The sequence below is a fragment of the Prionailurus bengalensis genome, chromosome A3, assembly GCF_016509475.1.
Source record: "Prionailurus bengalensis isolate Pbe53 chromosome A3, Fcat_Pben_1.1_paternal_pri, whole genome shotgun sequence".
Lineage (NCBI taxonomy): Eukaryota > Metazoa > Chordata > Mammalia > Carnivora > Felidae > Prionailurus > Prionailurus bengalensis.
The window spans coordinates 25,697,666-25,725,427 of record NC_057354.1 but is presented as its reverse complement, the minus strand read 5'-3'; the positions used below and the strand labels follow the sequence as shown (position 1 = coordinate 25,725,427).

General features: G+C 49.3%; 2 protein-coding genes across 2 annotated transcripts in view; one reads left to right on the top strand and one right to left on the bottom strand.

Moving 5' to 3' along the window:
- Window positions 1–45: 45 nt before the first annotated feature.
- On the top strand, window positions 46–20,936 carry LOC122496369. The gene is made up of 15 exons (XM_043602580.1): window positions 46–613; window positions 2,147–2,363; window positions 3,467–3,571; window positions 4,894–5,025; window positions 5,772–5,856; window positions 5,954–6,017; window positions 6,450–6,535; window positions 7,310–7,492; window positions 10,517–10,570; window positions 11,556–11,708; window positions 12,737–12,804; window positions 13,040–13,085; window positions 15,050–15,113; window positions 17,353–17,432; window positions 19,684–20,936. The coding sequence occupies exons 1-15, from the start codon at window positions 505–507 to the stop codon at window positions 19,714–19,716; spliced, it is 1,479 nt and encodes a 492-aa protein (XP_043458515.1). The 5' UTR covers window positions 46–504; the 3' UTR covers window positions 19,717–20,936.
- Window positions 11,753–27,762, bottom strand: part of CDK5RAP1 (CDK5 regulatory subunit associated protein 1) — an 83,642-nt gene continuing 67,632 nt past the window's right edge. Inside the window, exons 15-16 of the transcript XR_006300784.1 lie at window positions 11,952–12,026; window positions 11,753–11,853 (exon numbers count right to left, since the gene is read on the bottom strand). The gene's annotated coding sequence lies outside the window, so the exon portion shown is untranslated. The remainder of the gene's footprint in view (window positions 11,854–11,951; window positions 12,027–27,762) is intronic.

Genomic DNA, 27,762 nt, shown 5'->3' with positions numbered 1-27,762 from the left:
TCCCTTCAAGATCCAGAAATCTCCATGGTTCAAAGGGAGCGCTCCATCTTCTAACATCTCACAATGTCACCCGGCCACGTGAACAGCTGTTGAGCACACTGCTTGCCAAGTGCTTTGCACATATTGTTGAGTGTATTCCTCACAACAACTTATGTTTATCCCCATTCCACAGATGAGAACACTGAGGCACAGAGAGGTCCAGTAAGTTGCTCAGGGTCACACAGTCAGGAAGTAGCAGAGCCTGGATTTGAAGGGGGTCCACACGATGGGGAAGGGCACTCCAGGAAGAAGAAAACAAAAGCACTAGTGTGAGGTGGTGAGAAGTGCAGGGTGTGTTCATGGACTAGCGGATCCAGAACGAGGGGGAAAAACAAGGAAAGGGAAGCTGGAGAGAGGTTCCAAGGGAGACAGGGCTGGGAGACCCTAGACAATGGGTCCCCAGTGCAGACATGGAGGTGGCCACTGGGGTCTCCAGTTCTATGTCCACAGCTCCTGACTGGGAGGATGCTGCTGTTCTGGGGGTCACTGCTATGCTGGGGGCTGCTGCCCCAGGCTCAAGGGGAGGCCCGGCATCAGATCCTCCTGCGAATCAGCAAAGATCAGCTGAAAACAGGTAAAATTTAAGGGGTGGGCTTTGGGAGGCAAGAGCTCAGGGAAGGGCGGGGGTGGGAGGCGGTACCACCATCTAGCCTCCCCATGGCCAGCAGCAGAATTTGCCTTCCTTCACCCAGACCTGACCTCATCCTTCCCCTGCTCTAACACTTGCTGTGGCTCTCTCATGCCTCAGGAGAAGCTCCAAGCTCCTCATCTTGGCATTCAAGACTCTGCATCCCCAGCCTCTTCCACTGCCACCTGTCCTGACCACCCCCATAAATTTCACAGCCTCCTTCCCTTCCTGGGCTATTTCTTCTACCTACAATTCTCTTTCCCTCCTTCCCAACATGCTGAATTCTGACTCATCCTGTAAGGCAAAAAAAGCTCTAACAGTCCCTCTGATGGGAATCCCGCCCCCACACCCCCAGTTTCCCCAGGCAGAAGGAGTCTCTTTCCTCTGGGCTCCCACAACCCTTTGGTGAAACCTCATCTATGGCATTTTCCTGATGTATGACACTTATCCTGTCTATGTGTCTGTTTGTCTCTCTCCCTCTTGACCATGAGCTCCTTACTGCCCATCCACCTCCCCCCCTACTTACCGCCGTCTATCCTCACCCATCTTTTGGTTTCATAAATTCACTAGACTCCTTACCACCTCAGGGCCTTTGTACAAGCTGTTCCCTCAGCCTACATTGCTCTCCTCCTAGACCTTGCAATAATGGATTCCTTCACTTCGTTCAGGTCTCAGCTCAAATGCCTCCTCCTCAAGGAGGCTTTCCTTGACCACTCTGTCTAAAATAGACCTTCATTCACCCCAGTCATGCTCCAACTCTACTCCGTTGTTTTTTTTTTTTTCTTTGTAGCACTTACTTTCAAAAATTGCCTTGTTTGCTTATCTGAGTATTTGGCTGTTGTCTATCTGTCCCACTAGAATGTATACTAGAATGCACACTGCTCCTGTTCCCTGAACCCAGAGAGAGTGCACACTTAATAAGTACTTGCTGCTAGGGGCACCTGGCTGGCTCAGTTGGTGGAGTGTGCGACTCTTGATCTCAGGGTTGTGAGATCAAGCCCCACGCTGGGTGTAGTGGTTACTTAAAAATAAAAAATTCTAAAAAAAAAAAAAAAAAGTAAGCACTTGCTGCTAAATGACCATCTCAATTTTTTTTTAACGCTTATTTATTTTGAGAGAGAGAGACAGACCGACAGAGTGCGAGTGGGGAAGGGACAGCGAGAGGGAGCCGCAGAATCCAAAGCAGCCTCCAGGCTCTGAGCCATCAGCACAGAGCCGGATGTGGGGCTCGAACTCACCCACTGTGAGATCATGACCTGAGCCGGAGTCGGACGCTCAACAGACCGAGCCACCCAGGCACCCCTTTTTTATAAATTTTTTTAATGCTTATTTATTTTGAGAGAGACAGACTGACAGAGTGCAAGTGGGGAAGAGCTAAATGACCATTGAATCACTGGCTCTGAGCAGATGCTGGTGGGCATTTGCTGAATTACTGAATGATGGGTGAGCCCCATCTTGAGAAGGGGCTTGTCTCCTCAGACATTTCAGACCTGTTCTCGGAGCACCACATCTTGGACCGCGTGGCTGGGATTCCTGTGATGGGGGCTGCAGGTGAAGGCGTCACCATCCTGGACCACCTGCCCTTTGTAAGAGAAGGCCTCTCCAAGAAGAGCAGTGGGCTTGATCTGTCACTGGTCGGGGACCTGCTCTCGGGGAAGCGCCTCCCACTGCTGGAGAAGCTGCTCCAGGTGGGCGGGTGAGTCCGCAGAAGCTGCCTCTGGCCTTTCTTCCCCCTTCAGCCTCCACCCCTGAGACATAATGTTCTCCTGTATCAAGAAGAGGACTGGGCAGGTGGGAGGCCCAGAGGCTCCCTATAGCCTGGAAAATGCACAGCAAGTGCACCTTTATTGTTCTAAATCTCTCCAAGCTACGTAGAATCGTCCAAAGCAGGGTCTAAATCAAGGATCTCCACCTAGCAGCCCTCCAGACCCCCACATTCAGCCTACACCTGGGTACGGCAAATTTGCATGGTGTTTTTTTTTTAATATCTTAACTTTAAAAAGTTAAAAATGTTGTAATGAATTGCCAATATTTAAAAATCAAGAGGGTTTTAATCAAAATCAAGGTTTTCTGATTGTATGGTTTGTTAGGACTGCTGTAACAAAGGACCACGAGCTGTGGCTTAAACAACAGGAATTTGTTGTGTCACAGTCCTGGAGGCTGGAAGTCCAAACTGAAGGTGTGGACACAGCTGCTTCCTTCTAAGGGCCATGAGGATCTCTTTTCTACGCCTCTCTCCCAGTCTGGGTGGTTTGCTGACAATTCCAGTGGGCACCAGATGAGTCACTAACTTGTATCTGATGTTTAAAAAGTACTCTGGGCCCTTCTCAGCTCAGGGAGACGCTGGGACCTGATGTCACTGAGGGGAGAAGAAGGCTCATGTCCTCCCTCCTGAATGCTCAGCAGGGCAGATGGTCCCTCAGTGGATGGTGGCGAGATCACCTGCCATCTTGCTTTCTGAGTCTTGCCTGCTTGCTTCCCTTTTGCAGAATGCTTATACTTGAACTCAGGCAGCCTCACTGCACATAGACAGCCCCTCCACTGCATTCTCCCCATTTTGTAGAGGGTGATACTGAGGCCCACAGAAGGGAAGAGACTCAACCAGGTCTTCAAGACGTGGAGGCTGGAACTACAGCCCCATTGTTCTCCAGCTGGACTGGGATCAGGGACAGGGGTGTCCCAAACCTGCTCCTGCTCCTCCTGGGGTCCATCCCTATTCCAGCCAACCCAGATACACACACTCTACAGAACCACGGCGGCCTTAGCAGACCATACCAACACCCCCCAAACCTCTCACAGGTTGGTCATAGAAGATGCCGTAGGACCAGAGATCACCCTGCAAATCCTGAGCGACAGCCTGCTGCAGGTCACGTTGCGAACCAAACTGTACCTCTCGCTCCAGCAGTAAGTACACCGGGCACTTCCTCCCCACCCCCCTCAGTGCCAGGCAGGCCAACCCCTCATTGCTATGACTCAAGAGGCAGCCATGCAGGGCTAGCAAAGGCCTCCTGCCTCTGCCGCCATAAGCCTCATAATAATCCTTTCCACTCGGGCTTGTTTCAAAGCCATTTTCACTGATGGGGAAACTGAGGCACAGAGTGGCAGAGGGACCGACCCAGGATAACACAGTGAGTCAGAAGCAGAGACCGAAATAAAACCCTTGGACTGCCAAGTCAGGGAATATGTGTCCCATCTGAGTAAAATGCAGATGCGTTGACAGCATGATCTGAGGAGGGTCTGATTCAAGCCCCGCCACCCTCACCTCCAGAGTATGGCATAACTGCACTCCACTCCTACTCACCATCTAAGCAACTTGAGCAAGGGCATCTGTTCCCTGGGCCTCAGTTTCCTCATCTACAAGACGGGTATGATCAAGTATGCTCCTACCCTTGGCTGTTGTGAGAGTTCACTGCCGACCTGAGAGCTTGGATATCTCACTAAGGTGTGGGTGATCATGCCGACCTGGGGTTGCAAACCGTGGGCAACAGAGGGAGTGCTACGGGTGGTATCTGCACGTGAAACAAATATTCCTTTTTTTTTTCCAGAGAGAGAGAGAGCACAGGAGAGAGGGAGAGGGGCAGAGTAAGAGAGAGAGAAAAAGAGAGAGAGAGAGAGAGAGAGAGAGAGAGAATCCCAAGCAGTCTCCACACTGTCAGGGCAGAGCCAGACATGGGGCTCGATCCCACAACCCTGGGATCATGACCTGAGCCAAAATCTAGAATCAGATGCTCAGCTGACTCAGCCACCCAGGATCCCCAAAACAAATATTCTTAAAAGCCCTTTAGGAATATGTCCACTGTTGGTTTTCTTTAAAATATGGCCTTCTTGGTCTACCTTCCCTTTTTAATAGAGAAGTGAGCACAGAGGAATGTTTCTTTGGTAGAGAAGTGGGCACAGAGAAATATTTCTCTCCTATACAATAAACGTATCATCGCCCTTATAGTGATGTGCAGTAAAAACACAACCTAACTCTTGGCCTCGTGGGGACTGTAGCACTTGGAGCACCTGTGGCCCATGTCAAGGTCACCTTCAGCCCCAGGTGATTGTCCTGCTGGCTGGTGTTTTCGAATCTTTCAGGTTTTCCGAAGTGAGAGATCCATATGTTTAATGACGTCTCCTAGTTTTTCATTTGAGCCCCGCAGGCAGCAGCAGGCCACCAGCCTGTGACTTCTGGCCTCCATGTCAGGTGGTGGCTTGGCACCTGCCTAGACCTGCTGCCCCTACAGGATACTGCGGCTCAAAGTCATCAAGAACATCCGCATTGGGATACGGCTGGAACAGATGGGGAACGAGACCAAGGTGGCCTTCGAGGAGTGCCACACCCCACCAGGATACCTCAGCATCAAGGTTCTGGAGCAGTGAGTACCTGCCCACACCTGCACTACCACTGGCCAGGAGGGAGTGCCAGGACTTCCCGCCTTTCATGCAGACTCCCTGTGGGGGCTGCTTTTCCCCAGCCTAGTTCTCTGGGTGACCAAGGGCATCAGGAACAGGGTCATCTGCAAGACTCCGAGCTGCACACACCATCCATCAGCATTTCCTCTCTCCACACTGAATGTCATGGCTGAGAGTGGGCATCCAACCAGGTCAAACCTCAGCTTGGCTGCTTCCTAACTCGGGGACCCTGAACAAGCTATATGACTTTTAGAGCCTGTTTCCTCACCAGTAAAATGAAATTGTCCACAGAATCCAGCCAGCAGGGGGTGGGGGTGAGGAAAACATGAGCTGATCTATGTGCTGAGGTAACCTTAGCACAAAACCACCTCCTCCAGGAAGTTTTCCATGACTCTCCCTCCTCAAAAATCCCAGAGACCTTTATCAGAGAGGAAATGAAGAGACAGAGGCAGAGAGGGACAATAAGGAAAAAGTAAAGACGAGGAAGTCATGGAGAGAGAAAACAAGAAGGCAAGAGAGGGATAAAACAGAAAAAGAAAGGGTGGGGTTGGAGAAGGAGAAGAGAGACACCAAGTGGGGAAGGAGGCAGCCACTCTATGTTACACTCCATGTTACACAAGCCCATCGGCCCTGCCCTGGATTCCCGCCTCTGGCCTCAGTCTCCCCTTCCATGGTGTCTCAGATCCCACCTGCTCTCCCCCACCACTAGAATGGACCCGCTCCTGGCGAACGGAGCTCTGGAGTTGGTGACGAGTACCCTAGATAAGGCACTGCCCTTCCTCCTACAGAAGATAGTAAGTTGTTCGCCCTCGTCTGCCTCCTGGGAGAGGGGTGTGACCCCAAGAGAGAGCCTCTCAACTTGACAAGGACCCCATCGTGCCTTCCCTGCAGGTGTGCCCCCTGGCCACGACCCTGCTCAACTCACTGCTGGAAGACCTGCTACACCTCACTCTGCGTACGTAGAGTGGCCGAGAAAGCGGCTTAACTTCCATCCCCCTAACTGTGTGCCAGGAACCGTTCTGGGCTCTGAGAACAGGACAGGAAACCAAACAAAGCCTAGCTGCAGGGAGCCTACTTTTCAGTGAGGGAGAAAAAGGGCACTGTGCCTCATGACCTGGGCAAGTCATTTTCCCCCAGAGCCTCAGTTTCCCAACCTGTAAAGTGGGACTAATCCTAGACCCACAGAGTGGACTGCTGCAATAATACATATAACCCGGCACAAAGTTACCACTCAATAAATGTTCATTGTTACAAGAGGCACAGGCCTAGCCCACAAGAACTTAAAGCTGAGCAGAGAAGTTCAATTTCTGCCTGCTTCACTGCCTCTCCACACCGTTTCACCCTCCCGCAGGGCAAGCGGGGTCCTACTTTCATTTTCCCATTGCAGCCCCGACCATCTCAAGCCCAGAAGACTTCCAGTACTATGTCACCACCACGGAGTTCACGGAGCAGGCCATCCTGATGAAAGTCCAGGTGAGCCAGCACCCTGGCTAGGGCAGACCCTCCCGGGACACCCACTGGCCTAGGGGAGGATGGGCAAAGAGGAAAGTGAGATGGCCTTCTCTGGATGGGAGGCATACACAGAGGCCACAGGTAAGGGTGGTAGGCAAAAGAGGAGAAGGAGAGGGAAGGAGGGACAAAGAAGGGGAGAGCTGGTGGACCCCTGCCCTCGGGAGCTTGTGCTGAGGCCCACTTGAACCCTGGAGAGCAAGAGAGGCCATGAGGCTACAGGTGCTGTGAGCGGGGATGAGACTCCAACAAAAGGGTAAGTGGGGCAGTTCGTGGGTGCAGAATTATATGCAACACCCAGCTGGAAGAGATCCCTCAGATGGGGAAACCGAGGCCCAGAGAAGGGCCTGTCAGAGGTAGGTCAGGTGGACAGGAAGGATTTGAGTGGATAGGAAGAAGGTGCTGTTAACAAAGGCACAGAGAAGGGAATGGGGTCAGAAGAGGGAGAAGCGAAAAATAGGAGCTCGTGTGTTCAAAATGTAGCTCTACCTACCGTCTGTAGGACATTGAGTAAGTCATTTCACCCCTCTGGGCTTCAGTTTCCCCACCTGTCTAATAGGGACAGTAATAGTTCCCATCTCACGGCACCACTGTAAGGTCGAAATGAGATTGTGCACGTAAGTGTTCAGCACTGCCTAGCACATAGTGAGCCTGTGGTATCGGTTACAGCTATAATCGGTTGTTGGTCAGAGAAGCTGTTCGCACTGAATTTCTCCTTCCTCCCTCCTTTTTCTGAAGCTTGTGACGCCCTGCAGCCCAGGCCAGAGACCCCGAAGGCCTGACCACCTGACCCCCCAACCCCTTCCAAAATTAGCCCAAGGCAGCATGGCAGACCTCGCTTTTGGGCTAGAAGTCTACAATGACATCCTGTCCTGCCTCTACACCAGCAAGGAGATCCACGTGGACCCCCAGGACTCCAAAGTGAGTGCTCAAGAAAGGGGAGTATATAACTTTATTGCTTTGCTTTTCACATGAAGAAACCAAGATCCAGCTGGCAGAAGCGCCTTTCTGGGGGACCTAGGTAAGTCACTTCCTTTCTCTGGACCTCCCTGGAGAACTCCTCTTCAGCCCTCAGAACCCAGCATGGAAATCCCCTCCTCTAGGAAGACTTCCTTGAACACCCAGGTCCCTTTATTCCTCCTCTCTTCATAACACTTATCCATTCACTCATGCCACAAATCGCTCTTGAAGGCCTACTATGTGCTAGGCCCTGTGCACCCAGCTTCCCTGGCCTTATAAAGTTCAAAGTCAAGTGGGAGAATAGAAACTGAACAAGAAAACAGTCAGATAAATAAAATAATTTATCTTGTTTATAATAAGAGCACTGGGTCAACAAGCGACTAGTGGAAATGACAGGGCTACCCTGGATACTCTAGTCAGTAAAGACATCTATGAGGAGGTGGCCCGAATGGTGACAAGGAGGCATACACATAGAGATCTGCAATAAGAGCAAATGGCCAGGGTCAATGAGGAGACCAATGAGGGGGAAATCCAGATACATCACTGCTTAAAAGCCCCGAGCAGCAACTCAGCACACTCTGAATAACATCCAGTCGCTTCTCTGCAACCCCCTGCCCATTTCTCCAGCTCTGTCCCCTTACCTACTCCACTCCAACCACACTGGCTGAGCTGGTACCCACCTCAGGGCCTTTGCACCTGCTGGGCTCGCTGCCTGGAACATTCTTCCTTCCACTGTTGGCCTCAATGCAAATGCCATCTCCTCAGAGAGCCCCTCCTTGACCACCACATCTAAATATGCAGAATAGGGGCGCCTGGGTGGCGCAGTCAGTTAAGCGTCCGACTTCAGCCAGGTCACGATCTCGCGGTCCGTGAGTTCGAGCCCCGCGTCGGGCTCTGGGCTGATGGCTCAGAGCCTGGAGCCTATTTCCGATTCTGTGTCTCCCTCTCTCTCTGCCCCTCCCCCATTCATGCTCTGTCTCTCTCTGTCCCAAAAATAAATAAACGTTGAAAAAAAAATTTTTTTAAATAAATATGCAGAATAGGCCTTCCCCCTCCTCGCCCCACTTCCCTTCTCTTTCTGTGCTTTTCCCTTCAAAACGCTGATCACACTGGGCATGTGTATGAGTAAAGTTACATATGCAAAGTCATATGTTGACAAATACACACACATGTGTTTATTTATTTAACTTTGTGTGTGCACTGCCTCCCCCATTCGAGGACACGGACTACAGATGGTGAACATGTCTACAGCATGCAGTGGGTGCTCCATAAACACTGAAACACAAAACCCTAAGATCTGTGTCTAGAAGAGATCTAATGCTACTGCTCCATTTTTTTACATGAGGAAACCAGGGCCCAGATAGGGAAAGAGACTTGCCCAAGATGACCCAGCAGTGGGATCAGGAGTAGAGCCAGGTGTCCCCACGCTGGGGAGACAGTTGTAAGTGAGCACTGAGACAATTGTAGGTGAGCATTGTAATTCCATGCCCGCAGGAATTCTTACCCCAGTGGGCAAAGATACATATGCAAGGGTGCCCTTTGTAGCTTCACTTGGGATAGGGCAAAAAATAAAGTTAACCTAGGTGTTCATCAATGACAAATTGGTAAAAAGGAGTCTGGTTATGGTCATGCAGGGTGGAATACTATGCAGCTGTCAAAAAGAATGGCGTTGGTGGAATGCAAACTGAGGCAGCCACTCTGGGAAACAGTATGGAGGTTCCTCAAAAAATTAAAAATAGAACTACCCTATGACCCAGCAATTGCACTACTAGGTATTTATCCAAAGAATACAGTGTGCCGCTTCGAAGGGGCACATGCACCCCAATGTTTATAGCAGTGCTGTTGACAATAGCCAAAGTATGGAAAGGGCCCAAGTGTCCATCGACAGATGAATGGTTAAAGAAGATGTGGTATATATATACAATGGAGTATTACTCGGCAATCAAAAAGGATGAAATCTTTCCATTTGCAACTACGTGGATAGAACCAGAGGTATCATGCTAAGCGAAATTAGTCAGAAAAAGACAAATATCCTATGACTTCACTCATATGTGGAATTTAAGATACAAAACAGATGAACACAAGGGAAAGGAAGCAAAAATAATATAAAAACAGGAGGGGAGACAAAACATAAGAGACTCTTAAATATAGAGAACAAACTGAGGGTTTCTGGAGGTTGTGGGGCAGGATGGGCTAAATGGGCAAGGGGCATTAAGGAAGACACTTGTTGGGATGAGCCTTGGGTGTTATACGTAGGGGATGAATCACTATTCTATTCCTGAAATCATTATTGCACTATATGCTAACTAACTTAGATGTAAATTAAAAAATAAAATAAAAATAAAAATACAAGTAAAGAATTCAGGGGGAAAAAAAGAATGGGGTTGGTTCTATATGTACTGATACTGAGAGAAAAAAAAGTAAGGTGCAGGACTGCATGGTGAGAATATCCTCTACTATGCATGTTTATATGTGTGTAGAAAACAGGATGTACTCCCAAATGCCAACAGTGGTTACCCCTGAAAATAGGATTTGGAGGAAAAGGGGAAGAGGTGTTGGTGTAGACTTGTACCCTTTATACGTTTTTGTACTGCTTTCCATCATGATTTATGATTTTCAGGAACCAATGGAGTATGGCTAGATGGATAGAAATATAATGAAGCAGGTATAGGAAAATGTTAACTGAAGAATCTAGGTGATAAGTATACAAATGTTGAAATTCTTTCAACTCTGCTGCATGTGCGGAAATTTTCACAGTAAAACATAGAAAGGGAAAATCACTGAAACAATAAAGTTAACCTTTCCGGATAAATCATGGTGAGAAACCAGGTGGAAGTCTCCTCCGATGTCGACGTCGACTACGTGCAGGTAGTGCATTCAGCTGGAAGCAATTACACCTCACTGAACCCCAATGACACCCCTGAAACTGCTCAGAACAGAGCTACGGGATTCTAAAGGCCAACACGCGGTTTGCCCTTTTTCCAGGCTGCCGACCTCATTGCACTGTTGTCACTGAGAGAGCTGGAGCGGGAGCCCAAGGTGGGTGTGTCACCAGCTTCCCCTCCCGCACCAGGGCCAGGATCTCAGGAAAGAGTCTGGGATGGGGGCAGGATTGGGCCACGTAAGCATGTTCCATCTGGCCAGAGTTTCCTACTGTGGACTCCAAAACCACTGCACCTATTCCACTGGTGCTGTGAGGGTTGGGGGGGTTGGTTCAAGTAAGGCACTTAGCTCATCGCCCCACCCAGGTGCCCATGGCCAGGAGGCTGACGTTATGACTCACTACTGAACGGGCCCCTGCCCCTGCTAAGGCAGCCAGATGTGCACACGGAGACAACAGCGAGCAGTGACTATGTGCCAGGCTCCTCCACCTGCGTCAACATAATCCTCAGATACCCCGCACTTCAGCCCATTTTCCTATGTGAGCAAACTGAGGCACAGAAAGGTGAATCCAGTTGCTCAAGCTCATATCACTCAGTCAGTGGCAGAAACAGGATTTGAAGCCAGTCCTGGACTCCAAAATCCATGCTCAGTGTCCTTTCTCCAAAGGCTCTTAGAACATGGCATCGGATGAACAAACAGTAATAGAAAACAACAGCATTACTAGGTGCTGGGCTCTATTCTAAGTACTCCACATAAATGAATTCATCTAATCCCCACAACAACCTTGTAGAGTAGGAATGATTATTCTCATTTACCAACTAGGAAAACAGAGAGATTAAGAGACTTGTCTCAGGCCACACAGCTTACAAGCAGTGGAGCTGGGATTCTTGCTCCAACATTTATGTTCTTACCTGCCATGCACGCCCAGGAAGCAGAGGATGTAATCTCACCTTAAAGGAGCTCAAGGAGGTTAAGTAAACTTCCCAAGGTCAAGGTCATGCAGCAAGTTGCTGCAGAGCTAGAATGAAACTTCAGACACCCTGGCTCCTAAGACGATCTTGTTCCCATTCTTCCAAGTCGGGAACTAAGGAACTCCATTCTCTGTACCTGCCTGCACCTTTTCTGCTTTAACCTCATTCAGACTTCCAAGCAGTCCGGAGGAAGTGTGAGACTGACCATCAGTACCCCCGACCCTCCCACCGTCCACATTGACGGCCACACAGCCACCGTCACCCAGCCGGGCTCGCTGGTCCTGCTGGGGACCAGCAACACCTCCTCTGTCTCACTTTCCTGGGTGAGTAAGCCTTGAAATTATTTGTTCCTCAGGGGGCCTGGGTCCACTTGGGGGCCCCTCTGGGACCAGGTGACTGAGGCAGCTGCAAAACTCACCATTGTGTCGCCTGCTAATATTCGATCGGTCCACACCCAAATAGATGCACCTGTTGTCAAAACATTACAATTAACACTTGCTCCCCTGTGTGGCTTCCAGTGCTCCCCAAAGACCTCCTCAACAACTAAAGGGTTTTGCCTCCAATACCTTCTGCTCAGTGCCTTGTAGGTAGTTGTTAAGTCTTCTGCCTTCCCTGGACATGGCTGCCTCGAAAGCCCTTGTCTGCAAAACCAGGAGAAAGATCAGAAAAACAGTTCATAAGAGGCTAAACATATCTGTATTGTCTACTCTATTTCTGGGGAAACACAGCTTCCCCCAAAGTTTCAACTTCTCTCCTCTGAGCCCCCTTGGGATTTCTATTTCCCATTCCACAGACCTTAAAATTGGGAACGTACCTCAGATATATGGGGGGTGGGGGACACCCCCCCCCCAATAGGCAAGCCCAGCAGCATCCAGTACACACACAGGATCCTAGAATCTTAGTTGGCATGACTCTGTGGTCAAGAAATTTGTCATCTCTGACTGGTAGTGAGAAGAACTATTTCCGGTCTACAAGGTGACTGTGTGACTTATGAAGGCCAATAGACAACCCCCTCAAAACCAAGGAGTCCTCTGGCTTCCAGCAACAGTGATTCAATGGCCAAGTGACTCATTGCAAAAGGCTTTCCTTCCCTGGGCTGAGCCTCCCTGCGTTGTGCCCAGCCCCAGCCTCCCCTGGCCTCCAGGAAGACCTGACACCATGAGTGCCCTCTCCCACAGCACCACCCACACACATGGTCTGAACACACATGACCAGCATCTGGGGCAGCAGGGAAAGGACCGGTGAGAGGGGCCAGCCCTGGACAAGCATTCACGGGAGTTGGGGTGAAGGGTATCCCTCTGGCTGGAACATAATTTCCTCTCCTCTTCTGACCTAATTTCAACTCCCATAGAATCTCCTTTCAAAGGCTGTGTTTTCCTCGAGAAATCAGGAATTAAAACTCCAGTTCACTCCAAGCAGGTAATGTTTTTTTGGTTTTGCATGTTCAGAAGAAATAAGAATGACTGACAGAGAAGTAGGCGGGGGTGGGGGGGGTGGTCAAGGGGTGCGTTTCCATGCCTGCTGTCAGCACACGGAGTAGTGCATAAGAGGGAGGGAGGAAAGGAGGGAGGGGGTGTTGTAACTGGAGCTCACTGACCACTGCACCCCCAAGCAGCTGCCGTGATCTGAAAGGGTGATCTCTTTTCTCTGGTAGCACCACAGTCACCCTGGGCCCTTATCCCGCCGGCCTTGCAAAGCAGGTGAGTCTCTCCTAAACTTTGGCCTCTCCATGGTCCTGAAGGACCCATCAGCAGGCCCAGAAAAAGGCCCTGAGTCACTGATGTAGGAAGTTGAAAGCCTCACTCACTTTCCATCACTGATCTCATCTTGCCCTGGAGTCCCCACACCCCCTGGGGTCAGGGGAGCCCCCAGAACTTAAACTTGTCCACTTCATTCTTTCAAACACTTAACAAACACCTACTGAGCACCTATGATGTGCCCAGACTTGACTTAGGTACTTGGGATATGTCAGTGAACAAAGCAAAGGACCCTGCCCTCATGGAACGTACATTCTAGCAGGGTGAGGTCAGATAAGAAGCAATGAGCACAGTAAAACTGTAGAGTATGTACGCAAGTGATCATACTGTGGAAAAGAAAAAGTAGGAAGAGGGGCTGTGCATCAGGAGTGCAGGTGAAGGTAAAACCAAAAAGGAAGGTTGGGGAAGGCCTCACTGAGAAGGTAAGTGTTTGAGAAAAGACTGGAGGAGGTGAGGGAGAGCGCTGTGGGGACATGGGAAAGAGGGACCCCAAGGCCCCAAGGCAGAGAGGGGTGTGCCCACGGTTCAGGGAACAACGAGGGGGCCAGGGTAGCTGGATCAGAGGGATCGAGGGGAGGTTGTAGAGTGAGTAGAGCCTCCTAGTGGGAAGCTGGCTCTTCCAGAGTGAGAAAAAAGCTGATGTAACACAGAAGGAGCAGTCTGGAGGGGCCTGGAGTGAAGGCAGGTAGGCCATTGAGCAGGCTGGTAGAACAATGCAGAGGCTTGATGAGGCAGGTGGCAGTCAGGGGACTGGCCGGGTGCAGGACATATTCCTGATAGGACTTCCTGCTGGAGTAGATGTGGGAAAGGAATGAGAGAGGTATCCAGGATGATGCCCAGATTTTTAAGGGCACCTCCTCCTCTATAGGTTGAAAACAGCCTCCTTTGGGAGAACATTCCGTTTGCACCCCCAACATGGCTGTGTGTCTCCTCTCTGGGTTTCTACTCCCCTGGGATTCCCAGCATAGCGTCCTGAGCCACCTGTGCCACCTGGGTCCCCATGTAGCAGTGAGGGGTTTCTGCTATAGTGTGACGTGTCTGGGCCCTCCCTAGCCTTGGGGCACTGGATCCACCATCCTTCACTTCCACAAGACTGTGAACCTCATGGGCCAGCCCTTAATGGGGGAAGGCTGCAAGATGGAAAAACAACAAAATGAAAGGGCTGAACATGTGTCGGGAAACACTTCAGAATGATTAGCCCTGCTATATTAGGCTTTGCTCTGGCCTTACTTGCATAGAATCCCAGCCTTGAAGGGTCCTGAAGATCATCTTCCCAGGTCAGGGATCCCTTCTGTGACATCATCAGAGGGCAGTTATCCAGACCAGGGCTGCTGTGTATGGTTGCACAGGTTGTGCAGTGTACAAGCCACCCACATCATAGATAATTATGAATATGTTTGTAACAGTGTCCCAATACATGGGGAAAGAGTCTTAAAGAAAGGGAGTCCTTTTCCAATCTCTCCAAATGGGTTGGAGCAGCTTTGATCAACCTCTTGAACTGCATGAACATCCCTAGTAACAGGAGGTTTGCTATCTCAGTGAGACAATTCCTGCCCCATCACCAGACAGGTCTCAGCATTGGAGAGCTCCTCTTTGGATGGACCCAAAGTTGGTACCTGTGGGTTTCCTCTGGCTCAACCTATTTCCTCTTCCCCTGGGCTACCTTGCAGAGATATGAAGACAGTCCCAGTGACCTAGGGTGAGGGTAACTCTTTTTCAGGCCCCTCAACTTTCCCTAGGCCCTTCACTATCTGGTCACCTGGCCCCAGTCCCCTTTAAAAATGGAGTCCCCTGGACTACTCCTGATCTCTTGTGGGCACCTGTACACTGGAGGCGCCCCATTCCCATGGTCAGAATCTGCCAGCCCAGCCGAAGTGACCTTCCTGTTTCGTTTTCATCTGTTGTAGGAAAAACGTATGGAGGCCTTTCTCTTAGAGCTTCTGAACAGGGTATTTTTGCCCCATCACAACGGTGAGCCCCACTGGTTTTCTTCTCATGCCCATACACCATGCGGCCTGGAGCTGCATCACCTGTGTCTAGAACTCTGTGCAGACAGCTGGCTTCTGCCTTGTCCCCTGGGGTTGGCTAAGAACTGTGCTTGGGCAAGGCAGATGGAGGCAGGGTAGAGACTGAAATTTGGAATGTGGCCAATGGGGGTGTTGGAAAGGGCCCGGGTGTGCTCCCCCCCATTCTCTGCCAGCTAGTGTACCTTGCGTGGACCCTGCTAGTACATGCAAGGTAACCAGTTCGGACCTTACGCACTTCTGAGAAATCACCCGGCTCAGCCTCCTTTTTTGCATTTGGGTTCAGTAGAGTAAAATGACTTTCCCAAGGTCACACAGCAAGTCTCTGGCAGAGCTGAGCCCAGAACTCTGGCATTTCATCTCCTTTCCAGGGGCTTCTCTCTATGCTCCAACTTGAGGAGTTATGTCAGGACTCCAGAGTGAGGCTAGAGGGCGAGGCTAGAGGAGCTCAAATGCTGGCTGGGCTGAAGGGTTTCACATCATTCTGTGACCTGTGATAGCCAGGGAAAGTTCTGGGCATAAAGTGAGTAAATCTGTGCTCAAGAAGGGAGACCTATTAGAGGTGAGGAACAGCGGTGATGAAAGGCCCGGCAAGGCAGGCAGAAAAAGGGTCCAGGTGGGCAAGGATGCAACCTCACCTAGCCAGTGCCTACCACCGGCAGTTTATTCAGTAAGTGTATCTTCGTCCTGGACCAAAGAGACCTATGGCGAGCATCAAGATGACCCAGGAGCTAAGTCTGGTTCAAGAAGCCTACATAGTCTTGCAGAGTCTGAACATCCAGGCCTTGTGTGTTGCACAATGCCAGGGTGCCATTCACACTGGGGTCCTGTCCAAACCTCCCCCACAAGGCAAAAAGGAGCAGGGCCAAACCCACTCAGGAAATACGGGAAAACTGGCTGCAAGAAGCAGCCTGAGGATAAGAGAATTGGCAGAGGAAAGATTCACAAAACCCTGTGCCGCAGTCAGGATCATCTGGTCCCAACACAGACAGGATTGAAATGAGGAGGCATCCAGAGGCTGGGAGCTGGGAGGCTGATGAGAAGGCATCTGCAGATCAGGGAACAGAAAGGACACCAGAGGCACCTGTCTCTCTTCCTCCATCCTGCTCCCCACCTAACTGGGCTGGAATACACATTGAGCCAGCAAGGGCCCCAGAGTGATGATGGGGGGCTGAGAGGAGATAAGGGTTGGTCAGTGCAAAGGAGGGGGAAGGAGGGGCCCACGCCAGGCTCTCAAGTCAGAAACTCAGAAACTCAACAGGCCAAATGGTTAGTTCTTTGAAACTCAATTTGCAAAATTCTCCAACTTTACCATTTACCAACTTACCAAAAACTTACTCTAAGGACTATCTTTCATATATTTAATAAATGAGTATATTCATGAATATTTTCTTTGATATATTTCATGGATATTTTCTTATCATACAACCAAATCCCTAGTGTTTTAAGGTTGATTTTTCAGTTTATACTGACTTGTTTCTAACCTTTTTCTGAGACATTTTCTGTTTCTGCCAACATTTTAGCATTTTTAGGAGGACAAACATTGTTTCAGCAATGTTCCTCAATTAAACAAGAATGAAATTCACTAAGACGTTCCTAAGATGCCTTCAACAAACCGCACATTCCTTAAAATGCTGCTAAGAAGCCTATCTTCATAAGAATGTGTTCATAGTTCCTGAATATATTCTAGAAGAAATTCTCTCAAGATAGATTTTTTTTTTAATTTTTTTTTTCAACGTTTATTTATTTTTGGGACAGAGAGAGACAGAGCATGAACGGGGGAGGGGCAGAGAGAGAGGGAGACACAGAATCGGAAACAGCTCCAGGCTCTGAGCCATCAGCCCAGAGCCCGACGCGGGGCTCGAACTCACGGACCGCGAGATCGTGACCTGGCTGAAGTCGGACGCTTAACCGACTGCGCCACCCAGGCGCCCCTCAAGATAGATTTTTAATGAATGGGTAGAAAAGCTGTTTAGGGACCCGGTTTTCTAGAGTGGGGTTGCCTGAGAGAGGATGATGTCCCCTGAGGAAGGAGAGGAGAAAGGGGATACGCCAAGTCCTTTTCCTGTTCTGAACAGTGGAGCAGCCAGGGGTCAGCTGGCACGGGCCCTCCCCGCCCTTGCCCTGCACCCACAGACACCTCTGCTTGCCAGGGCACTGAGCTCCCCTACCCATACCTCTCACAGAGCTGCTCAGAGAACAAGACCTCCCGCTGCCCAACGTCAAGGGCATCTCCTTCGACCAGGCCCAAGTGGAGCCCTCCAAGGTAAATGCTGAGAAAAAGAGCTTCCTGAGACAGCCGGGGAAGGTCAGAGCTAGAAGGGTCTTGGAGCCCTACAGGTGCTTCGTCCCCATCCTACAGGGGCAGAAGCTGAGGCTCAGGCAGAAGAGGCACTCAATGAGGCAAGCCTTCTACCTCCCTTATCTCACCCTCTCATAGCCATCCTGGATGTGATGCCCCATATACAGATGAGGAAACTGAAGCCCCAAGGGGTTCCATGAATCCCTCAGGGAGCCAAGCCCTAGGCATCCTGAGAGCTTCAATGCCTCACATAGGTGGTCTTCACAATTAGTTCCATGAAGTCGATGCTATGATTTCTCCCATTTGACAAGAGAGGGAACTAAAGCTCAGAAAGGCAAAGAAACTTGCCTAGGGCAGGAGAGCCAGGGTTCCAACCAGGGTTTATCTGATTTCAAAGCCTTTACCCTTAGCCAGGACCACCTACCACCCTAGAGCTCAGGCGGCCTAACCCCCAGAAAAGGGCTGTTGCCTCTGGCACCTGCTCTCTGTGAACTGCCAGAGGGTGGGAACCTGGGCCGGCACGAGGCTGGCTAAATGCCAGGGAGGTAAGATGGGGCCACAGACCAGAGGGCTGAGAAAACCAGCAGAGGAACCACGGACGTGCTGCCGAGGGGGGTTGCCAGCTCTGAGTCTGCCCCAGGGGTCACCCTGCCTCCTTGGCACTCGCCCCTTCCCTCTGGAAGGTGAACCTGAGAAGAGGCAGATGGGGTTGGTGGGAAGGGGTAGAGCTCAGAGATGCCCTTCATTTCTTTGTTTCCCACCTTAACAAGATTCCCACTCTTAAATAGCAGTGCAGGAAGGGGCTCTAGGGGCAAAGCAGAGAGAGAACCACATGGAACCTGCTGGCCATGTGGCGTCAGGCAAGCCACTGGCCCTCTCTCAGCCTGCTGTCTCTGTCTGTCAAATGGAGATAAAGATAGGCTCTGGAAATCAAGGTTCCCTTCAGAAACACGAGAACTACTAGGATCACTGATTTCACCCAGCCCTACTCTGACCGTTGACAGAGCGTGACCCACCACCCCAGACATAAAGTTTGAGCTTCAGGACCCTCAACTTATGCCCAGTTCTGGACCCAGGACGCCTAATTCCCGGTCCTGACATTCAGGAGACACTAGAAATCTGCTTTCAAGAACCAGATGTTACTGTGCAGGAGGGTAGGAGGAGACAGCAGCAGTTTGTCTCCTAAAACCCCAGCCCCTGGCCTGTGCTACTCCCCCATTCCATCCTCACACCCCTCCCCTAGACCCCACCCAAGCCAGGGTGGCCCTGGTAGGAAGGGTGAGCCCAGGATGACCCTAGGTCGAGGCTGGAAGACCTACTTCAGGTAATCCAGGGGCTGGAGCTGCTCCAGAAATGATGCCACAACTCTGGGCAAGGAGGGCCAGGACAGCAGGGGCCCCTCTATAGTTCTGAATGCCAAAAATGGCAAAGTGCAAGCACAGCCCAGCAGCTCTCACATAACCAGACCTATGGAGACAAGGTGGGGGTCGGGGCAGCAGGTGGGCTCATGGGTTAACTTGTCGATTCACTTCCAGGCTGCCTTGCACTCTTGTGCCAGTTACATATTACACAACTCCAAGATGCACCACTCATACAGTAGCTTATATGAACGACAGCACCTGGAGTGGGACAGTGCACAATCTGCACATCCTTACATAGCTGCCCTGACCGCTCCCTCATTCATTCGCTATCACTAATTCACTCCATTAATATATATCACCGGCTGCTCTGTGCCTGGCCATGTGCTGGATGATGCCAAGACAAAGCTATGAGTCATACCCCGTCCCTGAAACCTTCAGGAGCTCCCCTTCTCGTGGAAAAACAGATCCAGGAGCAGATGGATTCCAGCAGCATGGGTTGGGCATAGTGGGTGGGAGCAGGTGGAGGGCTCTAGCTGGATGAGAGACCCACCTCAGGGCAACCCAGCAGGATGAACCCCAATGCATCAGAAACATTAGAGGCATCTTGATACATAGGTTTTCAGAAGAGCTCCAAAGAGTGATCTATCTGTTCCTTCCTTCACAAACATTCCCAAGACCGTTCGTCCCCTCTGCTCTAACCCCTTGTCCAGTCTGTCCCTGACTCTGCCTTCTTGCCAACAGGGAAAGTTGTGTCCTTAGGATACACAGAACCCCTCCCAAGATAGCTTGAGCCACCTCAGGGAGAGCCGGGCAGTGAGGACAGGTAGGATACCCCTCCCTGCTTCTACCCACAGGGTTATGTGCTGCTGACTGTTCCAGACGAATAGCCGGTTCTTACCGAGGGCCAGTCCCTCTCCTCAGCCACAAGTGCTCCGGACCCTTGAGAGTACAAGAATGGCTGCTGTCACAATGGAAAATCTCAGCTGCAATAAAGATGATTCTTGCTTGAGAAAGAGTCTGGTTCTGAGTTTGCTACGGGGTTCTAGGAGATGGCAAGGCCCCCCCTGAAATGCTTAATGGAAAGGTTTTGCTCCCTGATAGTTCCTGTGTTCCCTTGGCCCCTCAGAGAGAGATTCTGAATTCTGTATTCAGCATCTCAGGGAAGAGAGGCTCCTCAGAAAACAGAGAGGGCCTTAGCTTCAAGAGCCCACACCCTGAGACGATGGGACATAGAAAGAACACAGGGAATTTTCACATACAAGGGTTCCCTGCTCGAGAGGGAAGAAGAGGAAGGAAGCAGAAGTTTTGATGTCCCTAAGAAAGAGGGGACTCCAGGAGCCCAGAGATATTTGGGAGGCCCTGAGTGTGGAGGCAAGGGGTTAAGGGAAGAAGCCAGACCCCTAAGGGTAGAGCCAGATCCAGGTGGCTGATTATGATACCACAGAGCTCCCCTGGCCCTGAAAGGTGTGACAGGCAGGAGAGTGGTTGACATGTGCCCAAGAGCAGTGCCATCGAGGGGGAGAGTGAGGAGAACCCTCCCCATCAACATCCAGTCCCATGTGGCCCAGGCAGGGCAGGGTGGTGAGCAGAGAAAGCCAGGGTACCAGAGGGCTTTGCAGTCAGAAATGTGAATAGTTCCATGGTTGCCAAGAGTCACAAAGCGGGAAGAGGCCTCTTCTCACACCTGGGCACCTGCCAAAGCCCATGGCGAGTTAAGCCTGCCCCCAGACAAAGGCAGATGAGGAGAAACTTTGGATTGTGATAAAATCCCCATCACGGGCAGGTCTCTGTCTTGGGAGGGAACAAGTGACCAGCAGCCCAGTAACCTCAGCTGGCCTCTGGCAACTGGATGGCCGGTGGGGAGGCCCTCCTGGAGGCCAGTTCTCTGCCTACATCCCAAACCATTGAGCAGGCCTCGTGGGTCAGGTGCAGGATCCCTGTGCTGTGGTGGGAGGATGGAGCCCAGACCAAACCTTGCTGTGAGTTCCTTACCTAACTCCCCACCTGTTTTACAAATATGAACCACAAGCCCAGCCTTGAAGGAAATGAGTCTCCCAAAAACATCCCTCAGACAAGCCCTTGGGCAAGATGGCAGGACCGCCCTGCACTGTGGCCTTGCAAAGTCTCCCAGCCCTTGGTGTATATAGGATAACTTAAGATAAGGTAGAGGCTGGGAGACACTTTCCCAGAGGACAGTTGAATCCTAAGGCCAGAATTTCCCACCTGTGTGTGAGCATACTGCCTGGTGCATGGCACATACATAGTAGGTACAAAATGATGGAATGCAGACATCCTCAGGACCTTGAAGAAAGCTAGGCAGAAGGAGCAATCCAGGCAGGCGAGGCATGAGAGAGCCTGTCCTACCATGGAAGCCCCTCATTCCTCTCCCATGACTTTAACAGGTGCATCTCATTTTACAGTCTTGCAGGCACGGACAACTATTATCCCATTAGATTCTTACAATCACATTGAGTGGCACCGGATGGGGGGGTACAATTACCTGCCTTTGCCCAGGCAGGGTTGCCCACACCATTTCTGGTGCTGGAAGTCAGTGCACTGGCTCCAAAGACCACCATCCTTCTCCCTCCACCCCAGATAGTCTCTCCTTGCCCATACCTCCATCCCAAGCCTCTTAGCTCAGCTGGGGAGCAAACAGCCCAAAACACCTCTCCCCAAGGGGCGTCTGGCTGGTTGGGTCAGTTAAGCATCCAACTTTGATTTTGGCTCAGGTCATGATCGCATGGTTGGTGAGACTGAGTGCCATGCCGTGGGGCTCTGGGCTGACAGTGGAGCCTGCTTGAGATTCTCTCTCTCTCCCGCTTTCTCTGCCTCTTCTGAGTGCACTCTCTTTCTCTCTCTCTGTCTCAAAATAAATAAATAAACTTAAAAAAAAAAACAACCTACCTCTCTCATTCACCTGCTCTGGTGGACTAAAGTCTTCCCCAGTAGCATCACTCCTGAAGATCTTTTTTAAGAAAATAAGTTTCCTTATTTTATTCCTCAAATAAAAGTTTAGCTGACACATAAGACAGATGGCAAGAGAGGTGCTCTGATGAGAATGAGGCTGGGGGCTAAAGTTCTGGCCCTCTAGTTCTAAACTATGCTCCGTGGAGTTAAGGCACTGAGTTACCCAGGAGGGAGTCCCCAGTGCATGAGCCATCAAAAAACAAGGAGCAGAAAACAAACAAACAAACAAAAAAAACCCAAAAAACAAAAACCAAGGAGCAGAGCGTTAAGAGAACTGAACACAGGATGGATGGGTTTTGACAGCTAGGATAGTAACCGAAAGAATGGGGGAGGAGCATCAAGCTGGCTGAAGTGGTTGAGCTTGCTTCTCCGCTGCTCCCTTCTAGATCTCCGGGTTGTGAGTTCGAGCTCCATGTTGGGTGTAGAGATTACTTAACAAAATGAACGCAGGGAAATTCATCAGAAGAAATAAAGGAGCCCAGAAGGAAGGACACAAAAGGCTCTCACACTTCCCCACCTGCAAAGAGGCAGCACTATCCCCCAGGTGAGGGCTCTGCCTGCTCCACACATAATCCAACACCCAGTCCAGTCCTGTTGTCCTACTTTGTAAATCACTCTCAAATCCACCCGCAATACCACACTGGATAAGGCATCCACCATCTCTCACCTGGATGATTCCAACTGCCTTCTCCCTGGTCTCTCTGCTTCCACTCTGTGCCTCCAGGCTAGACCCCACGTAGCAGCCAGAAGAGACTTCAGAAGATAACCCGAATCATGTCACTCCCTGGTTAAAACCCTCTAACAGCCTCCCATCCATCGTCTTCACCACAGCCCCCAGCCTCTGCCTCCAGTGGTCTCCAGTGGTCTTCCCACCGCCCCCACCCCTCCCTAATCAGTCACACTGGCCTTGACTTGCTCCCCACCAGACTGCTCCCTACCACAGGCTTGCGCAAGCCATTCTCTCTCCATCTTCACCCCACCCTGCATGGGATGGTTTCTTCTCATCCTTTAGATCAACTTAGAAATCATCTCATCTGAGAGGCCCTCCACCACTCCCATCTCAAACCTTCATTTCTTTCAAAACACTTAACACAACTTGTCATTATTTCATTGAATGGTCTGTTTGCTTGTTCTGTGTCTGTCTCTCCGACTACAAATTATAAGGCGAGAGACCATGGCTTGTTGATGCATTCCTGAGCTTGGTACATAGTAGGTGCTTAACAAATATTTGAGGAATACATGGAAGGATGGATGGATGGATGGATGGATGGATGGATGGAAGGGAGGAAGGAAGGAATGAAGGAAGGAAAGGAGGGAGGGAGGGAAGGAAGGAGGAGAGAGGAGGGAAGGAAAGGAAGGAAAGGAGGGAGGGAGGGAGGGAAGGAAGGAGGAGAGAGGAGGGAAGGAAAGGAAGGATGTGTGGTAGATGAATGAACCCATCAGTACTAACCCAGACCCTGCTCACATCTGAGGACACACCACCGCTGGAAACCAGACAGAAGGTAGGGCCAAGGACTTCAGATTTCCATTTGCATGAAGATATATTCCATGGAGAAATAACCCTTATGTGTTAGAGCAAAGAGCTCTTCTAGGTGATACCTTAAGCAAACAAAACCTAGTTTGAGATGGTAGATGGAGTCAAACTGCTCTTCATTCTAGTGTACATTTATAATTCAGATATTTCACTAAATGACACTCACCGTCCCCCCACAAGAAACCCAAATGTTTGAGTTTGGCAAGAGCAAGCCAGATCTCTCATGGATCAGGAAACTTGAAAATATTCATATTCTTTGAAATGCATATGATAAATTCCCACTTCTGGAGATTTTCTAAAGAAATCGTCAGAGATTCAGAGAAAGATTTAAGGGCAAGACTTGTTGCCACAGCATTGGTTTTGTGATGAAATTTTGGGAACAGGCTACATGTCCAACAATAGACGATTTATTTTTTATGATGAATTCTTAGTAAGAAATGTTGCATAGCCATTAAAGTCACACTTTTATTTTTTTTATGTTTATTTTTTAGAGAGATTGAGAACATGACTGGGGGAGGTGCAGAGAGAGAGAGGAAGACAAAGGATCCAAAGAAGACTCTGTGTTGACAACAGAGAGCCCAATGTGGGGCTCAAACTCACAAACCGTGAGATCATGACCTGAGCTGAAGTTGGATGCCAGAAGGCCCTAAAGTCATGCTTTTAAAGAGCATTTGGTGTCAAAAGAACATGCTCACAAGAACATTTAGATCCCAGATGTGAATATATATAAAGTAATTCAAAATGTTTGTTGTGATTTTCAGATGGCTTGAGTTGGTAGGATTGCAAATGATTTTCATTTTCTTCTTAATATCTTTTCCAAACGTTTTATGATGAACATGGTTGACTTTTATCATTAGGGGAAAAAATGTTCACATTCATTCAATAAATAGGGTATCAAGCATCTACTCTGCCATGTGAGCAAAACAAAGCAAGAATGGTTTATGCCTCATGACACTTGTGAGAGAGATGACATTCAACAATTCAGCCAACAAAGAGACACATAACTGCAAATTCCAGCTATGGCTAAGAGGAAACCTACAGGGGGGTACTAGGAGAGAGCATAATGCCGGGGCAATCTGATTTCAATGAGGTGTCAGGGAAGACTTCTTGGAGAAGATGTATGAGCTGAGACCTGCAGGATGAGTAAGTTAAGCAAAATGTGGAGGAAAGGGATCTAGGCCATGGGACCAGAATGTACAAAGGTCCTAATATGGGAACAAGCTAGGTACACCCAAAAAACTGAAAGAAAGCCAGTGTAGCTAAAGGGATTAGCAAGAAGTGTTAGAGAGGCAGACAGGAGTCAAACCAGACAGAGGCGAACAGGAGCCAAACCAGGGCCAAAAATAAAGGTGTTACAATGTGCAACACTGAATTATTGATGAGTATTAAGCAAGAGAGCTATGTGATCTGAATTACGTCATATATTTTTAAGAAAAAAAGAGACTGAACCAGAGCTTCAAAGCTACAGATCCACAGAGCCTCGGGAGGAAAGCCAGCTAAATCCAGCGACTGTTTTAGCATGAGAAGTCAGAGGATTCATCCTGAGCCCATCCAAACTGACCACCTGAGGGAGCCCATATCTGCCCAACACCAGTCTGAAAAGGAGTAGAGATAGGAGAAAGGAAGGCTGAAGACAGAAGGAACTCTGGCCTCATGTATGGCTGTCACTTTAAACACTCAGAGCCACTTTCTAATCTGATTCCTATAACCATTACATAACCGAAGGCAAGGACATGTTAGCCTATTTGACAAACAGAGAAACTGAGAAGTGGGCCCATTCATTTGTTCATTCATTAATTTGTCCAACATTTACTACCCACTGAGTGGAGACAAAAATGTACAAGGTAAGTAAGACATGTCCCAGCCCTCAAGAATCTCATGGGCTAAGGGAACAAGAAGATAAATGACATGTCCTAAGTCAAGGCTTTGGCTTCAGGCACATCCTGGGCTTGAAGCCCAACCTGTCACTTCTGTGGAAAAGTCACTTAACTTCTGAGCCACAGCTTCTTCATCTCTAAATGGAGACATGGGTGATGGTGGTGATGCTGCTGTTGATGGCGGTAACAGGTCGTCGTAAGGGCAGAAAGTATTTTCTGAGTGCGCACTAGTTAGGGGTTTGGTGGTTATGGTCACAGCCTATGACTCAAGGTTCAGTGTGATTTCCATGACATGACCTTTCTCTCTTTCCCAGGCCAACCTAATGCCCCCCAGTGTAAAACCCAAGCTGGCTCAATCCATGGGCAAATGTCACCATAGTGACACCTGCAGCTATATGTGGAGTCAAATTATTGTACTTCCAGAATAGGATGCCTACTAGCAGCAATGTATAGCCAGTGATGGCAAAGTCGTGACAGGTGCTCAGAGGGAGAGCAGCAAAGACAAGGTGCCTGTCAGCTACTTGCCCCCCTGGGGATAGTGAAAAGCTCCTCTCAGCATAGATACACTCAACTCTGGCCTACAAAGTGGAGACCACAGGCCTGACACTGGACAGTGCCACCTGTGCAGCAACTGGGTAAAACAAAGAACAGAGTCGACACACAGACATTAGCAAATGTGTCCTGGAGGTAAATACTTAGTCTTTTGAAACCTCTTATGCATTTGTGACAAGGTATATTCACAAATACAGTTGCAGTAGAACGTATCAAGAAAACTCTATCCTTCCACCAAAAAATGAAAACTCAGAGTAACATTAAAATATCTCTATATCTGCCCTTATTTTGGTAAAAGCACTATAAAGGATCCTTTTTTTCTTGTAAAGAAACAATAAAAAAATACATATTTTCTTGTTGCAAACAAGGTATGAATAGTTGCCAAAATCTAGGGGAAATCTAGGGAAATTATTTAAATCTGAGAGAGAAGTGGGTGAAAAAAACTGAAAATGGCTGATGCAATAGTAAAAAAGTCATGATGATGGTGATGATAGTAAATTATGGAATAGTCACATATGCTAAGTTTGATGCTAATCTTGTAATATATTTCATCTCGCTTAACCCTCATGACAATCCTATATAGGTATAATACTATCCCTACTTTATGGATGAGGAAACTAAGACACAGAAAAGTTGGATAATGCCCAAGACCAAACACCAGTAAGTAGCTGAACCAAGACTCACACCCAAAGCCTGTACACAAAAACCTTGTCGCCTCCTAAAACAATGATTCTTTGCCTTTGATAACTCACAAAGCCCACTGAAAATCTCATAAGAGACATGTATCCTAAGAAATGAAAACTGACCCAAATTTTACAAGCAATTTAAGAGTATGCAGGGATACAAGTTCCCTGCAGGAGGTCCCTGTGAATTCCTGTTATTGGCCAAGATCTGAGATTGATTATACCAGAGCAGGAAACTGAGGCAAGACCACTGAGTTCCAGGGATCAGAAAAACATAGACAAGCATATAGATGTGTGCACAGGTGTGTGTATATCACTAAAGAAACACCTGTGAAAGGTCAAAATCCTGATGCCCGTCAGCAGGACATGCACAGCTCAGCCACATCTATGGAGACATCCTCACACAGAGGCCATTAAGAATTAGTACCTGCCTTATCATCTGCAATTGTGACCTCAGCCAAGCCTTGGCCAGCCTTGAAAGGGTCCTCTCTTTCAAGAGTCAGCAGGTCAAATCACTTAGGGCTTGGGAACAAGCAGGCCCTTTGCCCAGTGTGATAAGCCACCGTGAGTGAAAGAGCTTCCCATAGATTGTGGATTAGCAGAATCCAATGACTGCCCCACCTCCAAAGGTTGAAGGAGAGAAAGACAAAGAATGGGGAGGCCCCAAGGGCCATCAGGGGCTGCATCCGGGATGTGCCCTTTCCCAACCCCTGGAGTTGGAGTCATTCACTGGGTCCAGAGAACCATTAGAGGAAGTAAAATCAAGGGCCACATCCACCAACCGATGTCACAATTTTTGCCTAAAAGATGACTCAATTTCCCTCAGATGCCCAAGAAAAATAAGACCCAAAGCAGCTGGGTTTTGTCTTCTACTTATCATATATAAAACTCTATGTTCTGCCTTTTGAGAAAAGGTCAACTGTCATTTGTTCTTTGCATCTGACATTTCAGCAAAGCCCCAAATGGAACATTTGGCAAATGAAACTATAGCTGAGATTCACAGTATGGGAACTCCCATGGGGTTGAAGAGGGCCCTACAGCAAACATGCTGAGCTTGCTTCAGGGCAGGGATCCGGAATAATTCTGGACTAAGCTTCAGGTAGAGAGAGGCAGGAGATGATTCTGACTAACCAACCCCTTAGTCAAAATTATCTCCCTCTCCCATACTCTTGCACTGTAAAGCTGTAGTAACACCACAGGCTGGTCATATAGGATGTACAAAATCACAAAATTTCAAGTGGTAGGAACCTAACAGATGACTAGGCTTTCTCTGAAATAGAGGCCAGAGGCCCAGAGAACAGTCTCTAAAGTTTTAGGAGC

What these genes read in the sequence shown, in the direction of transcription:
- LOC122496369 (XM_043602580.1), top strand. Translation starts at nt 505, where the DNA reads ATGCTGCTGTTCTGGGGGTCACTGCTATGCTGGGGGCTGCTGCCCCAG. An exon ending in AGCATCAAGGTTCTGGAGCA is followed by an intron (nt 5,026 to 5,771) that starts GTGAGTACCTGC and finishes CCCCACCACTAG; the next exon opens with AATGGACCCGCTCCTGGCGA. An exon ending in ATTTTTGCCCCATCACAACG is followed by an intron (nt 15,114 to 17,352) that starts GTGAGCCCCACT and finishes TACCTCTCACAG; the next exon opens with AGCTGCTCAGAGAACAAGAC.